At 41.0% G+C, this 14,634-nt stretch overlaps 1 pseudogene and 1 gene segment (V, D, J or C); both read right to left on the minus strand.

The window, feature by feature from the left end:
• Positions 1-310: 310 nt before the first annotated feature.
• On the minus strand, positions 311-1,043 carry LOC115897451. The segment is given in 2 exon segments: positions 311-843; positions 927-1,043. Coding segments are annotated over 2 exon segments (600 nt in total).
• Positions 1,044-4,188: 3,145 nt separating this feature from the next.
• LOC104676347 lies at positions 4,189-4,648 on the minus strand (annotated as a pseudogene).
• Between the last annotated feature and the right edge of the window lie 9,986 nt (positions 4,649-14,634).

Genomic DNA, 14,634 nt, shown 5'->3' on the forward strand with positions numbered 1-14,634 from the left:
CTGTTGCATTAGGGTCTTACACTTATGACCACATTTAACATTAATCATTTCATTAAAATTCAAATGGAGATCCTTTGAATTTAAGACTTCAGCATATGAATTTCAAAGAGGGAACAATTCAATTGATGACACAAATCAAGAGATGGTGAGAGTATTAGAATATATATTTTTTAATCACTAAGGAATAATGGGCCATGCAGGAACTTGTAGGAAAGTTCCTAGTAATCGGTGAAACTTCAATTGTAAGAGGAAAATGTGCCTTCCTCATTCTTTTCTGGCAGAAGAATGTGAGGAAGCAGAACCACAGATATCAAAGAAAGAGGAGCCCTGGGGACAGCTGAGGTGCTGGTGAGGAGGGAGAGCACTGAGCAGATGAGGAAGCCCCGGCCCTCCCTGCACCTGCTCCTGACCCGGCCTCGGCTCTGTGGTCCCCGCGCGCCCCCTGCTGGTCCTGAGCGGCACCTGCGCCCGCCCCCTCCGCCTCCCTGCAGGGAGGTTTGTGTCTGGGCTCACACTCACCTCCCCTCACTGTGTCTCTCGCACAGTAATACACGGCCGTGTCCGCGGCGGTCACAGAGCTCAGCTTCAGGGAGAACTGGTTCTTGGACGTGTCTATTGAAATGGTGACTCGACTCTTGAGGGAGGGGTTGTAGTAGGTGTTCCCACTACTACCATAGATATGCCCAATCCACTCCAGTCCCTTCCCTGGAGGCTGGCGGATCCAGCCCCAGCCATAACCACTGCTGATGGAGTAACCAGAGACAGCGCAGGTGAGGGACAGGGTCTCCGAAGGCTTCACCAGTCCTGGGCCCGACTCCTGCAGCTGCACCTGGGACAGGACCCCTGTGAACAGAGAGACCCACAGTGAGCCCTGGGATCAGAGACAGCCTCCCATATCGTCATATCTGCATCCCCGAGACACTCACATCTGGGAGCTGCCACCAGGAGGAGGAAGAACCACAGGTGCTTCATGTTCTTACACAGGAGGTCCATGACTCTCAGAGAGCATTTCCCATGTGAGCTGGACCCTGAATTTAAGGAAATGTGTGGTGGTTTCCTGTGGGTGCCTAAGTGAGGATTTGCATGTGGGTGGTGCCTTTGTATGGAGAGGTGAAAAGGGATGAGAGAGGTCCCAGTCTTTGGGGCTCACCCTGAGAGGAGGATGCTGGCTGTGCCCTCTGAGAACTCAGTTCTCTTCCTGGGGCCTCCCCTCACCAAGCCCAGAGTCCTCTTCTTCCAGGTAGGGAGATGTGCTGAAGGAGCTGGTCTGGGAGATGAGTGTGATCATGGATCAGGGACAGATTTTGGAATAGGTTCAATGTTGTTCTACCCGTGAAGATTTATATGAAACCAACCAAACATCCAGGTTATCTAAAGTGTCAAATCTCCATTCAAAAACATTAGGGCAGCAGCTAAATATATTCGTCACAGTGAACTTATATAAACCTTCATCCATGCAATGTTTATGGTAATTCAGAATATCCATTGTGGTTAGAGGGAATATGTCTGTCCCAGAGAGTGTGTCATTTAAAACAAAAACAAAGCAAAAAAAAAAAAAAACAACAACAAAAAAAAACAAACAAAAAAAAACACCTGAGACCTTCCCTTTTGTGACCATTTGAAGTTTGGGATTCTGTCTGCAGTCTCAGGAGAAGGTAGTGGGACATATCTCCAACCATCTCAATGTGTGATGCTGAGAATATGGCCTGACCATTATACACTTCTGTGTGAATAGATGTAGATTGGGGATCACAGTGACAATTTCAGTCAAACACTATAATAGGTCAGCACAGGAGCATAGTCTCATCATCATGACTAGTGCAATTGCCTTTCCTGAGAACAAGAGAGGACATCTGTGAGCCCTCCCCTCTGAGAGCACAAGGAACTCTGGTTCTTCCCTGACAGGTCACACTTCTGAAACTTGGCTGGAAAATGGCAGTCAAGCCCAGAGTCCTCACCCATATATTTATCATTTCAGGTACACCTGTGTCTGAAAGACTTTCTCCTTCATTGAATTGCATGAACATACCTTAGAGTTTGTGGTATTGAATCTTGGGCATTTGACATTAGTTTGGTGAATTATATAATAAATCTATCTCCATGGATGTGGGTAACAGGAGAGTCATCAGAGGTAGGGTGTGTTTTAACATCAGGACAAACCTGGGCTGTCTTGTTAGGACTGAACAAGTGAGCTGACCTGTGGGACCACAGAGGGAAAGAGACAAAGCCAACATCCAGAGCCAGGTGAGCTCCTGACCTACCAGGTGGTCTCTGGACATTTTGTTTAAACAGATCCAAAAAGACCTTCCTCACCTTCAGGAGAATTATGGACATTGAGGGAAATTGAGATAAATTTTTATTTACAGACAATTATTCATAGGCTTGTAGACATCTATGTGGGTGTGTGCAGGATTGCTAGGATATGCTCATACACAGAACAGAAGAAATAATTCTATTTCATGGAAAGAAAACCAAAGAGCTTCTGAATCGGTAGGTATTTTTTGCCACAAATGTGTCAGGTCACTAGATCATGTGACAATGCTGGAGGTAACACTTCCCAACCTTGTCCTGGAGACAAAATGCAAAACAGTAAAGATTCAAGTGAGATTCCTTTGAAAAATATCAGTAATGAACAGGTCAAAGGAAAGGAACCATTATGGAAAGAGTGCTAATGAAATGAAACAATACATTCCATGTGGAAGTGGCAGGGAAGTTCCATCTGACAGCTCATTTTCACCTCTGCGGGTACCGAGTGCCCCCTGCAGTCCAGTTCCCACCGTGAAGGGAGGTTTCTGTCTGAGCTCTGAGTGAGCTGGAGTCCTCGTGAGCCATTCAGAAAAGCAGCAGTGTTCCAGGGTGTATGGAGTCTCCTGAGTGAAGAGGTGCTGAATATACACACGTTTCACTGCCCTCACTTGTGTTTTATTCTCCAGACTCTCTTGATGTCCAGATTTGAACACGTGGAGTATTGATGCAACTGGTCATGACTGGGAACTTTTCAGTGAAGATGTAGGTAACATATTTGTGTAACTAAATTTGGATTGTGAAAATATTATTATCCAAAATGTCAAAGTCAGTACCTATTAATTTTTTCTTTTTTATATTTTACAGATGAAGGGTTCTTTGGTTTCCCAGGCTGGAGTGCAGTGTCATCTATTAATTTTATAGCATAAAAATGATCAGCCCAATTTATGTAGTCCTGTTATCTCCATCAGGGATTTAGGTCCATGTGGCCTGTGACATAGCTCTAATCACAGAGGGAAGAGCAGTGATTTGTTGAGTTGATGCTACTTTTTCAGAGGGTAATTTAAACAATCAACTCCTCACCTTACCCAGTCTATTTTCAAAACTGTGCAAGACCCTTGGAAATACAGTCACCATTTCTTACATAATGGGAGTTAACTGTGCCATGAAGGTAACAAGAAGACGTGTAAATTTCAAGTCTGGGTAATAAACTGTTCAATTACAAAGCCTGGAGCCAATCACACTCTAGCATCCTGTTTAATTAGTTGTGAATTTGTTTTCAGTTGTTTAGTTCAAGTTCCCATAACTCACTTTTTGTTAAAATAGTTACATATGATAATCTTGAGATATTAAAATGAAATAATTTCAAAATGAACTCAGCTTCCAGGAGAGATGAAAATTCCTTTGTGGTGAAGGGTGTGGAGGGTGGAGACATGGTTGTATACTGAGGTTGTGTTCACAATTGTATTATTTTAATTAGGGAACTTCTGTACATCCCTTATATTTATTAGAAATTCTCTTTGAGAACCTTGATCTAACGTAATTCGTTGATGGATCATACAAAAACAACGAAGCTGAAGGTTATTGAGCAGGAATTGCTATTACAACTTTAGCTTTCCTTTAGAACACATTCCTCTACCTGATGTGAAATTAGCCCAGGTGCACTGATGAGAGCTTATCAATTAATCAAAGACCAGGAAATGGGCACACACGTGTCTGGAACAGGGCATGGCTTTGGGATGTTTTGCAAACAAACTGGCTTTTGACATCTTCTAGAAAGCCCATCAAGTTAAGAATCTCTTAGGAGCACCCACCTACCCCACGCTCTTAGCTAATATAAAGTGGAAGTTGATGCAAAATGAGATAAGATGGAAATTAAAGAAACTGCTGCACCACTGTCTGAGCTCAGCACAGCCGCCTCCTCCCTCAGGGTTTCTGACACTCTCAGGATGTGGATTTCCACACTGTGTCTCTCATATAGTAATGCATGGCCATGTCCTCAGCCTTTAGGCTGCTGATCTGCAGATATGTGGTGCTGACAGAGGTGTCCATGGAGAAGACAAATCGTCCTGTGAAGCCCTGGGCATACGTTGGGCTCCCAGTGTAGGTGAAGATCCATCCCATCCACTCAAGCCCCTGTCCAGGGGCCTGTCATACCCAATTCACACCATAGGTGGTGAAGGTATAACCAGAAGCCTTGTGGGAGACCTTCACCGAGGACCCAGGCTTCTTCTCCTCAGGCCCAGACTGCACCAGCTGCACCGGGAGTGGGCACCTGTGGAGAGGAGACAGGAGTGGATGAGTCTCACATGACTGGCCTGGTTTCCTCCTCAGCCCGGGGACTGGGGAGCCCCTTACCTGTTGCTGCTGCCACCAAGAAGAGGAGCCCCCAGGTCCAGTCCATGGGGAGGAGCTGTGATGTAGGGGCTTCTCCCAAGGAGGGGTGTGGTTGTTGGGTGATGCTCTCAGGGCACAGAGATACTATATTCACCTCAGTGATTTGCATATTCATGAAGGATGCTATTTAATAGCCCAATTCATGACCCAGTATTAGAAAGAGTAAATAGATGACACATGGACGACACAATTGTAGAAGCTGAGGGTTCAAGCCGAAATCCTGTTAGAGGCCATGCGTTCCCTACACATCCCTGAACTCTGTGTTGACAGAGCTTCCCCCATGGGGGAACAAGCTTCCCCAGGACACGCACCTCACTTTGAACCCACATTTGAATGAACCATTTGTAGACCTTAATATCTGAATGCGTTATTTGGGAATGAGTGTGTTTGTCCAATAATTGCACTTATCTGTAAGAAAGGATCTCTTCCCTGACCTTCAGCTGCTTACCATTAAGATATCTTTCAGAGTTTGAAACCACCATTGTAAAAGTGGTTATCGTTACAACATCCAGTTTGATAAATGTTCACAATTGAATGGGATATTTATATAAACATCAGCAGTCCTTGTGAACATTGAAGCCATTAGGTAATTTTTTAACCATTACTTTCCTCTCACCTTGCCCTCTTTTGCAGTCACCAATGTCTATTACTTTTATCTGCGTACATGTGTATGCATTGTTTACATTACAAGACAGAAAATGTATTTTATCTTTATTCTGAGTTATTTTATTTAGGATAATGTCCTTCAACTCTATTCATGTTGCTATGAAAGGCACAATTTCACTTTTTGTGGCTGCCTACTATTCCATGATTTACATATATCATATTTTATCTAATCATCCATTGATTGACACTTAGATAGATTACTTGATTTTTCTGTTGAAAATGGTGTTGCAATAAACATAGGAGAGCAGGCAACATTTTCTGATATAAAAGTTTGCTTTTGGGAGGAATATGCCACTGGGAGGGGTTACTGGGACAAATGGTAATACTAATTTCAGTTCTTTGAGAAATCTCTGTATTGTTTTTCATAGAGGTTGTACTAATTTACATTCTCACCAAGCATGTATAAAGCATTATTTTTTATATGCTTCTCTGCCAGCACCTGCTGTTTTTTATTTGTAACAACAGCCATTCTGACTGGTGGAAGATGCCATATCATGTTGTTTCTAATTTACATTTATCGGATGATTGGTGATGCAGAGTATATTTTCTTATTTGTGTCGGCCACTCTGTGTCTTGTTTTGATAAATGTCTGTTTTTGTCTATTCTTTAATGAAGTTATTTGTCATTTTTAGTTGACTTATTTGAGTTACTTATAGATTTTATATATTAGCCTTTTGCAAGATGAATAGATTCCAAATATTTTTTACCATTTGCAGGTTGTCTGGTCACCATGTTTTCTGTGCAGAAGACCTTTAGTGCAATTAAATCCTGTTTGTCTGCTTCTGTTTTTATTGCATTTGCTTTTGAAGTCAAGTCATATTTTATTTGCTTAGACCAATGTCCAGAGGACTGTTTTTAGATTTTATTCAAGTATTTTTATAGTTTTAGTTTACAAATTTAAACACTGAATCCATATTCAGTTAATTTGTGTCCATGGTGACATGGAAGTCTCGGTTTATTCCTCCACATAAGGCCATCTAATTTTCTCGGCACCACTTATTGAATAGAGGGTTGTTTCTCCAGTGTATATTTTTGTCAGTTTTTTCAAAGAGCAGTTGGTCTTAGATATTTGGTTTTCTTTCTGGACTCTCTATTTTTTTCTACCAGTATCATGCTGTCTTTCTTATTACATTCATGTAGCATAATTTGAGGTCAGTGAATGCGGTGCTTCTAGCTTTGGTCATTTTGCTATTATTTTGCTATTCAGACTCTTTTCTGATTCTGTATGAATTTTAGTATTGTTTTCTAAATATGTCATCAAATATACTGGTCATTTGATAAACGTAGTGTTGAATCTGTACCATGTTTTGGACGGTGTGTTTGTCTCTTTTGCATTCCTATAAATTAATACCTGAGGCCAAGTGATTTACAAGGAGGCTTATTTGGCTTACAGTTCTCAAGGCTGCGTGAGAAGCATGGCACCGGGATCTGCTTTACAATCATGGTGGAAGGCAAAGGGGGAGCAGGCTACGTCACATGGTGAGAGCTGGGACGTGAGTGGGGAGAAGGGTTGCCAGGCTCTTTTTAACAATCAGATCTCATAGTAGCTAATACAGCAAGAATTCACTAAGTGCCATGGGGTGGTTCCCAAGGCATTCCTGAAGGATCTTTCTCCATGACCCAAAACCTCCCAGTCGGTCCCACCTCCAACATTGAGTATCACACTTGACAATGACATTTGGAAGGGAGAACATCTAAACTATATCATTGCAGTCTCGGGCCCAAAATTCTCATGTCCTTGCACTGCAGAATATAATAATATTTTTTCAATAATTCCCAAAAGTCTTAACTTGGTCAGCCTCCAACTCAAATGTCTCAAGTCTCCTCTGAGCCTGAAGGCGACTTCCTTCCATCTGTGAGCTTGCAAATTAAGAAAATGTGAAGTTGTGTATTCCAAGATGCCGTGACGGTGCAGGTGTTGGGTCAATTATTCCAAAAGAGATAAATTGGCCAGAGGAATGGCCAACAGGCCCCCTACACACATGAAACCCAGGAGGGCAGATATTAAATCTTAAAGCTACAAAATCATCTCTCTTAAATTCATGTAATTCAACCAGGGCAGGCAGGGACAGGGGTTGGCTCCCCAAAACCTCAGTCAGCCCATCGCGGTCGCTTTGCTGGGCGCAGTCCTTGGAGCTCCCTTCACGAGTGAGAGCCAAGTGCTGTAAGCTTTTCTAGGCTAAGGGTGCAGGGTGCACGATAAATCAGTTCTGAATCAAGGACAGGAAGTTGTTTTTCCATGTTGTCTATGAGTTTCTGGTTTCAGGCATTATGTTCATTTGTAGTTGATTTTTATGCGGTGTTAGAGAAGACCTGACTGTATTTCTTTTTATGCGGATGCCCAGTTTTCACGCCATTATTGAAAAGATTGTCCTTTCTCTACTGTGTGTCCTTGGCGCACACCATTGGGAAGAGACGTAATGGAGAAAATATATAAGATAAATGCTCCTGATTAACATCAATCTAAAAGTCCTCAACAAAATCTAGCAAATAGAATCCAGAAACACTTTTAAATGTAATACATCATGATCAAGTAGGCTTTACCCCTGGAAGGTAAGGTTCATTCCACATCCACAATTCAGTAACGGTGATTCACCATGTGAGCAGAATAAAAGCAAAAAACAGGATGATCTCAACAGATCCTGAGAAAGTGTTCCATAGGATCCAACATCCACTCATGATAAAAACCCTCAACAGACTAGGCATCAAAAATACCTCAAAATAATAAAAGCCATCTATGACAAACTCAGTCAACATCATGCTAAATGAGCAAAAAGCTCAAACACCTTGAGAACTGGAACAAGAGACGGATGCTGTCTCTCACTACTCCTATTCAATATAACACTAGAAATCCTAGTCAGAGCCATCAGGCCAGAGCAAAAATGAAAGACAGCTGATGTGGTTTGGATTTGTGTCTCCACCCAAATCTCACGTCAAACTGTAATTCCCAGTGTTGGAAGTGGGGCCTGGTGAAAGGTGATTCGATCATGAGGATGTGTTTTCCTCTCTCAAGCTGTTCTGGTGACAGAGCTCTCAGGAGATCTGGTTCCAAAGTGTGTGGCACTTCCACCTTGTCTCTTCCTCTGCCATCCAAATAATGCACAAATAAATTACACTTAAAAGTTTCCTTGTGTTCCTCCGCAATTCCTCCTTCCCAATTATTTTCTTCCCCCATCATATTCTGAGTTGCTCATTCACATTTAATACTTTAGTTTTGAGTTTCATTAATTGATTATACAGGAATTACATAGTATGTGTTTTATTTGTGTGTCTTCTCGCTTGTCATAACTACTTGTGATGCAAACATGTTGAGCATCAACAATGTATTGATTCTAACGACGGATGTTATTACAATAAATTAGCATGCCATTACTGTTAATCATCAGCATTGCTCATTCATCCTCTGTGCCTACATTTCAGAGAGGGCAGGGTCAAAGGATTCCTGGGTCTGGATGCACAGAGTTAATCTGCCCATCACTCTTTCTCAGTCTCTAATGTGGACACTGTCCAGGTATCTTCATTGCAGAAAACATTATTGACAAATAAAACCAGTAAGAACATAAGAAATACATTTCCAGAGAAAACAGACATCTGTCTGTAATCAGTACATTTAGAGCTGCAAACCACTGTTCCTGACAATGAGTCAAAGTTAAGTTAAAATGAAAAAAAAAATGCCTATCTACACCTTGTCAGGAAGGAGTTTTATAATTATCATTGTATTGATATCATTTTGCCACAAAATTATTCAACATTGGATATATGTTCTTGTGTCAGGAAACAGTCAATGTGGAAATGTGTGTACTTATCGGAGTGAAGAGTTCTCATGGAGACATGTTTGTTTGTCTGAGACGAGTCCACATGAGGAAAGGCCTGTTTTCTGAGGAAAGTGTAAATGTAAGGACATATGTGGTGGTCTGAGGGAAGAGTCCGTGTGGGGACCTGTGTGTTTGTCTGAGGGAAGAATCCACATGAGGAAAGGTGTGTTTGTCTGACAGAAGAGCCCACATGCTGACAGGTGTGTGGACCCATCTGAGGGTAAATGCCCACTCAGGGACAGTGTATGTCTGAACTGAGCTGAAGTTTGGGGAAAACTTTTCTCAAACAAGGAAAGAAAAGAATGTTTTGGGTTGTTTGCTTGTAAGGAAGAAAAAACCTGGGTTGTTTCCTTGTCAGGAAGAAAAAGCCTGGGCCACATAGAAAATTGATTTTGTCTTAATTAAAGGTCTTCATGGAATGGAAACATCATATATGCAAGTCAGGAAAATTACTTCATTCTTTGCTGCGTGTATCTCATAACATTCCCACACTCCCAAATACGTTATTAGATAATTTTATAGAGTGTGTGTTTAATCAAGGGGTTAATGAATTGCTAAATATATTTTAATTGTATATATTTAGGTTTATATTTTCCATTACAAAATTATGAGCTTAGACAAATTAATTGTGTCACGTCTCAACCATTGCATATCACTAGAATATTCTTACTCTTCTTAAACTGAGCCTGTTTTACTTATTTTACACCCACCCTCTAAATTCCTAGAATATCCTGTTTACTTGACTATAGTTTTGGCTTTTACAGAATTTCAAACAAATGAAACGATACCGTGTAATTGAAATGACTTCACAGAAGAAAGTGGAAAATGAAGTTGTTAACATAAGAAACTTTGAAAGTGAGGAGATTCTGTAAGTTTTAATTGTAAACAAACCACACATAAGCACTGCATTGTAGTAGATAAACATGTTTCTTACAAGGGTACAACTTCACATTTCTGATGCCACTCTGCATGTATCCTGAAATTGTGCAGCTAAGTAATAAAATGGCATATGGTGGGATGGGGTTCCTCACTTTGCTGTGGGTGGTTATAGACAGTCAAGGAAGGAAGACTAGAAAGGTCCATGTGGTAGCATAGTTGGGTGGAGAGTCCAATGTCTTCTCATTTTTAATGTAATCAAGTTACAGAAGATTAGATACATAAACAGTTTTGAAGTGTCCATAAACATGGTTCATATAAACATGCACATTTACTAGGCCAATTCATTGAGAGGTCCCAGAAGTACTTACACCTCATTAACAACACACATACCCAGTATCACAATATTTTATTTTAATATTATTCTTTAAAATCAGAATCAAGCAATCTTTATAAAAATGGCTAATTCTATGTATGAAAAAGGTAATATAGAAAATGAACTTAGAATTTATTATAATATCCAGGAAACAGGGAAGTGTTCAAAAACAAAAGGATGAGCTGTGCTGTAAAGATGCAGGATCCAAACTAAATGAGCGCCCAGCACCTAATAAAGCTGTGGCAATTTGAACAATAAAAATGAATACTGTAGCATGGATCTTTTTCAGACTATGAAATAGACATCCATAAACCAATACGGATATTAATAGATGATTAAATAAATAAACAATGGGAAGAAGAACACATCTCCTTACAGAAGTGTTCCAAATATCTCAGGAGGATTGTCCTCCAATCAGTAGGTGAAAGGTTAAACACTCACTGAGCTGATTGTGGCCTGAGATTAGAGACATGGGAAAAAAAATCAGTAATAGTGTATTATATAGTAAGACTTCACATATAATGGCAAATACATGATCTATGAATGAAATTTTTTAATTTTTTTGGTCTAAATTTGTGCAAACACACACAGACACACATTTTTCCGCAATACCCACTGACAAAGGCAACCACAGACTGGGAGAAAATACTTCCAAGTCACATACTTGTTAAATCATTTCATTTGTTTTGTTTGTTTTTGTTTTATGTTTGGTTGTTTGTTTGGAGATGGAGTCTCGCTCAGTCGCGCAGGCTGGAGTGCAGTGGTGCGATCTCGGTTCATTGCAAGCTCCCTCTCCCAGGTTCACGCGATTCACCTGCCTCATCCTCTGGAGTAGCTGGGACTACAGGCGCCGCCACTACACCTGGCTACTTTTTTTTTTTTCGTATTTTTAGCAGAGACAGGGTTTCACGGTGTTAGTCAGTTTGGTTTTGATCTCCTAACCTCGTGATCCTCCTGTCTTGGCCTCCCAAACTGCTGGGATTACAGCTGTGAGCCACAGACCGCAGCCAATTCTTTTAATTTGTTAAATGACTTTTATAATCAATATGCAAGTAAACTTACAACTAATCAAAAGAAAACAATGCAGTTAAAAATGAACCAAATGTCAGGAGAGGCATCTCACCAAAAATTATATAAAAATTGTTAAATACGAATTTTTTATTAAGAACATGTGCATTTAAATAAAAATTAGATACCATTACTCGCCTATTAGCATGGTTAAAACTCACAATTCTCATGATAATAAATGGCAATATGAATGTGGAAAAACAAGAAATATCATGCATTGATGGTAGGAATTCAAAATGTCACATGCACAAAAGTGAGATTTGTTGGCATTTTTTAAATAGAGACAAAAATAGAGTTAAAATGTGAATTTGTGTTTGGGTTCCAAAATATTTACAACATTGATTCAGAAATTGATGTTTACAAAGATCGATTCAGAGGAAGTTCTGTATCAGATTTCTTAATTTGATTCATTCTACAATCCCTGAAATTTGCTTATGGAATAAATGTTATATGAAACATCTCTCAGATAACTAAAATCCCCTCCACTCAAGCCCTTGTCCAAGGTTCTGTCGCACCCAGTGCATAATGTAGCTGGTAAAGGTGTATCTGGAAGCCTTCCAGGAGACCTTCACTGAGGACCCAGGCTTCTTCACCTCAGCCCCAGACTGCACCAGCTGCACCTGGGAGTGGGAACCTGTAGGGGAGGACACAGGAGTGGATGAAAGCCCACTTGACTGAACTCAATCCCCTTCTCATCACTGGGACCTTGGGAACCCCTTACCTGTAGGCTGCTGCCACCAAGAAGAGGATCCTCCAGGTCCGGTCCATACTGAGGAGCTGTGCTCTCAGGGGCTTCTCTGGGGGAGGGATGTGGTTATTGGGTGATGCTCTCAGGGCCCAGACATGTCCATATTTACCTCTGTGGATCTCAGGTTATTTGTATATTCATGAGACAGAGCATTTCATAGCTCAAGACCTGATCTGGGATAAGAAACTGGAGATGAATGACACATCAGCCTTACGTGAGTGGGATGCTGATGGTCCAAGCCCTAATCCTGCTTGAAGAAATGGATGCCCTTCTCCGTTTACAAAATTTTGTGGCCAGACATCCTTTCACTGAAAAACAAGCACCCAGAGGACATGCTCCTCACTGTGAACCCGCATTTCATTAGCATGGAGACTACATGGATGATTTCTGGAACCATCACTCTTCATGACACTGACCAGGTGCTGTGACCCCATCCTGGTCCCGTCAGGCACCAGCCACAGCTCATTGGTGACTCTGAGAAAGTGAGTGCTGATGTCCCACGTGAGCGTCCAGCAGGTCCTTCTGAGATCTGCTGGGCGCTCCTGAGACAGTGTCTCCAGCACCTGCCTGGCTTCCTGATCCATCCGGATCTTCAACAGAACCACCATTGGTTTACAGATTTGCCCTGTGATTCATAATTAGAGTTGATTTTCTCATCTCATGGACAATAGGAACCAAAAGATGGAAGAGAACTTTGGAGTTCTTTGTGAATTCACTACTCCAAAAATAACTGGCAAGGAATTTGTGTTTTGAATAAGTCTGGGTTTCATTTCCTACTCCATTTAAGAGAATTTCATGAAGTTTTTATGTACTTTCAGCTCATATCCATAGATCCTCATCTTCACATACTGGTTTCTGACTCACTGGGTCTGTGTACCTGCCACACTCTCAGATCCATCACTGCCCTGTCAAATGCACAATGTAGGCAACATTACCTAACACTGAAATCTGGCATTTTTATTCATAGGAATACAGTGGCTCCCACAATTCTGTATCCATTCAATTAGTAGAACTATTCCTATCCTTTGTATCATCACTATTAAGATATTTATAGTCCTGGAAATTCACTTTAGAAAATAGTTCCTGTTGCCTTAAATTATATGAATGGTTCTGATATAACAGAATATTCAAAGGCACATCAGCAACTTGTTGAACACATAGTTTTTGTTGTTGTTGTTGACAAAGGAAGATACCTGAGAGGAAACTTCCTCCCCATCCTTCTGTACACCTGCTCTGGGGTTGGAACCTGTGCTCGGTGGCTCCGGAGTGCCCCCTCCAGCCCAGCCTTTCCTTGCAATGAGGTTTCTGCAGTGGCTGTGACCTTGACCAGGCGTCTCCAGGGGAGAAGCTCAACTTTCGTCTTTACTGCCTTTTGTGATTTCAGTGTCCCTGGACTATTTACTTACATCTTCCCTAGACTATCTGCCTGGATTTGCTTACATCTTACCTGGATTAACTATTTGTTTACCTCTTACCTAGGCTATTTACTTACATCTTACCTGGATTATTTGCTTACATCTTACCTGGACTATTTGCTTATATCTTACTTGGACTATTTGCTTACATCTTACCTGTCTATGGACTATTTGCTTACATCTTCATACACTCATGGAAGAATGGGGGAGGGATCTGGAATGGCAGATTTGTCTTTCTTCACATAGGACAAGGTACTGGAAAAGTTCTTCCCTGTAGGATCTTTTGGAGAAGGCTCTCGGCATATTTTTCAGTAATTATAACTCCCCTACGTCTGACCCATAGGAAACATATTTGGATTGTATTTTTTCGAAACCGGAGGTTTCTGGAGGGAAAGTCCAGAAGACTGAGGAGTGTACAGCCCTCTGGAACTTTCACTTCACCCCAGTCCACATCTGTCTTGCAGAAGTCTATAGTGCTTACCATGTAAGTGCCCTCAACAACTTGTTTTATATATATATATATATATATATATATATATATATATATATATATATATATATATATGTGTGTGTGTGTGTGTGTGTGTGTGTGTGTGTATTTATGTACATATATCTGTGTGTGTGTGTATATATATACACACAGAAGTGTGTGTGTGTGTGTATATATATACACACACGCTTCTGCGGTTTTTGTTACAGTAAAACAAGTGTCAACTGCCATTCTGGACACACTTGTCTCTCCAGTTTTGGGAGTGGGCAATTTTTGATTGGAATTTCATTCCTTTGATGAATTCCCAGAGGTACTGAAGATCAGATTGTACAGATGCCTCTTGACATAGGAATGAGGTGATGACTTTTGTAATCTTTACATTCTGGAGCAAAGATCAAAAGTACAACCAAAGGTCATCTTCATGTGTTACTGGAGGCAGGATTCTAACCTGATTACATAGATGTGGCACCTGGTCTGACATAAATGAACAGGCAAGGAAACAGAAAAAGGACATGGCACAACTTTTACGAAAAAGTTTC

This window comes from Rhinopithecus roxellana, chromosome 5 (genome assembly GCF_007565055.1).
Source record: "Rhinopithecus roxellana isolate Shanxi Qingling chromosome 5, ASM756505v1, whole genome shotgun sequence".
Classification (NCBI taxonomy): Eukaryota; Metazoa; Chordata; class Mammalia; order Primates; family Cercopithecidae; genus Rhinopithecus; species Rhinopithecus roxellana.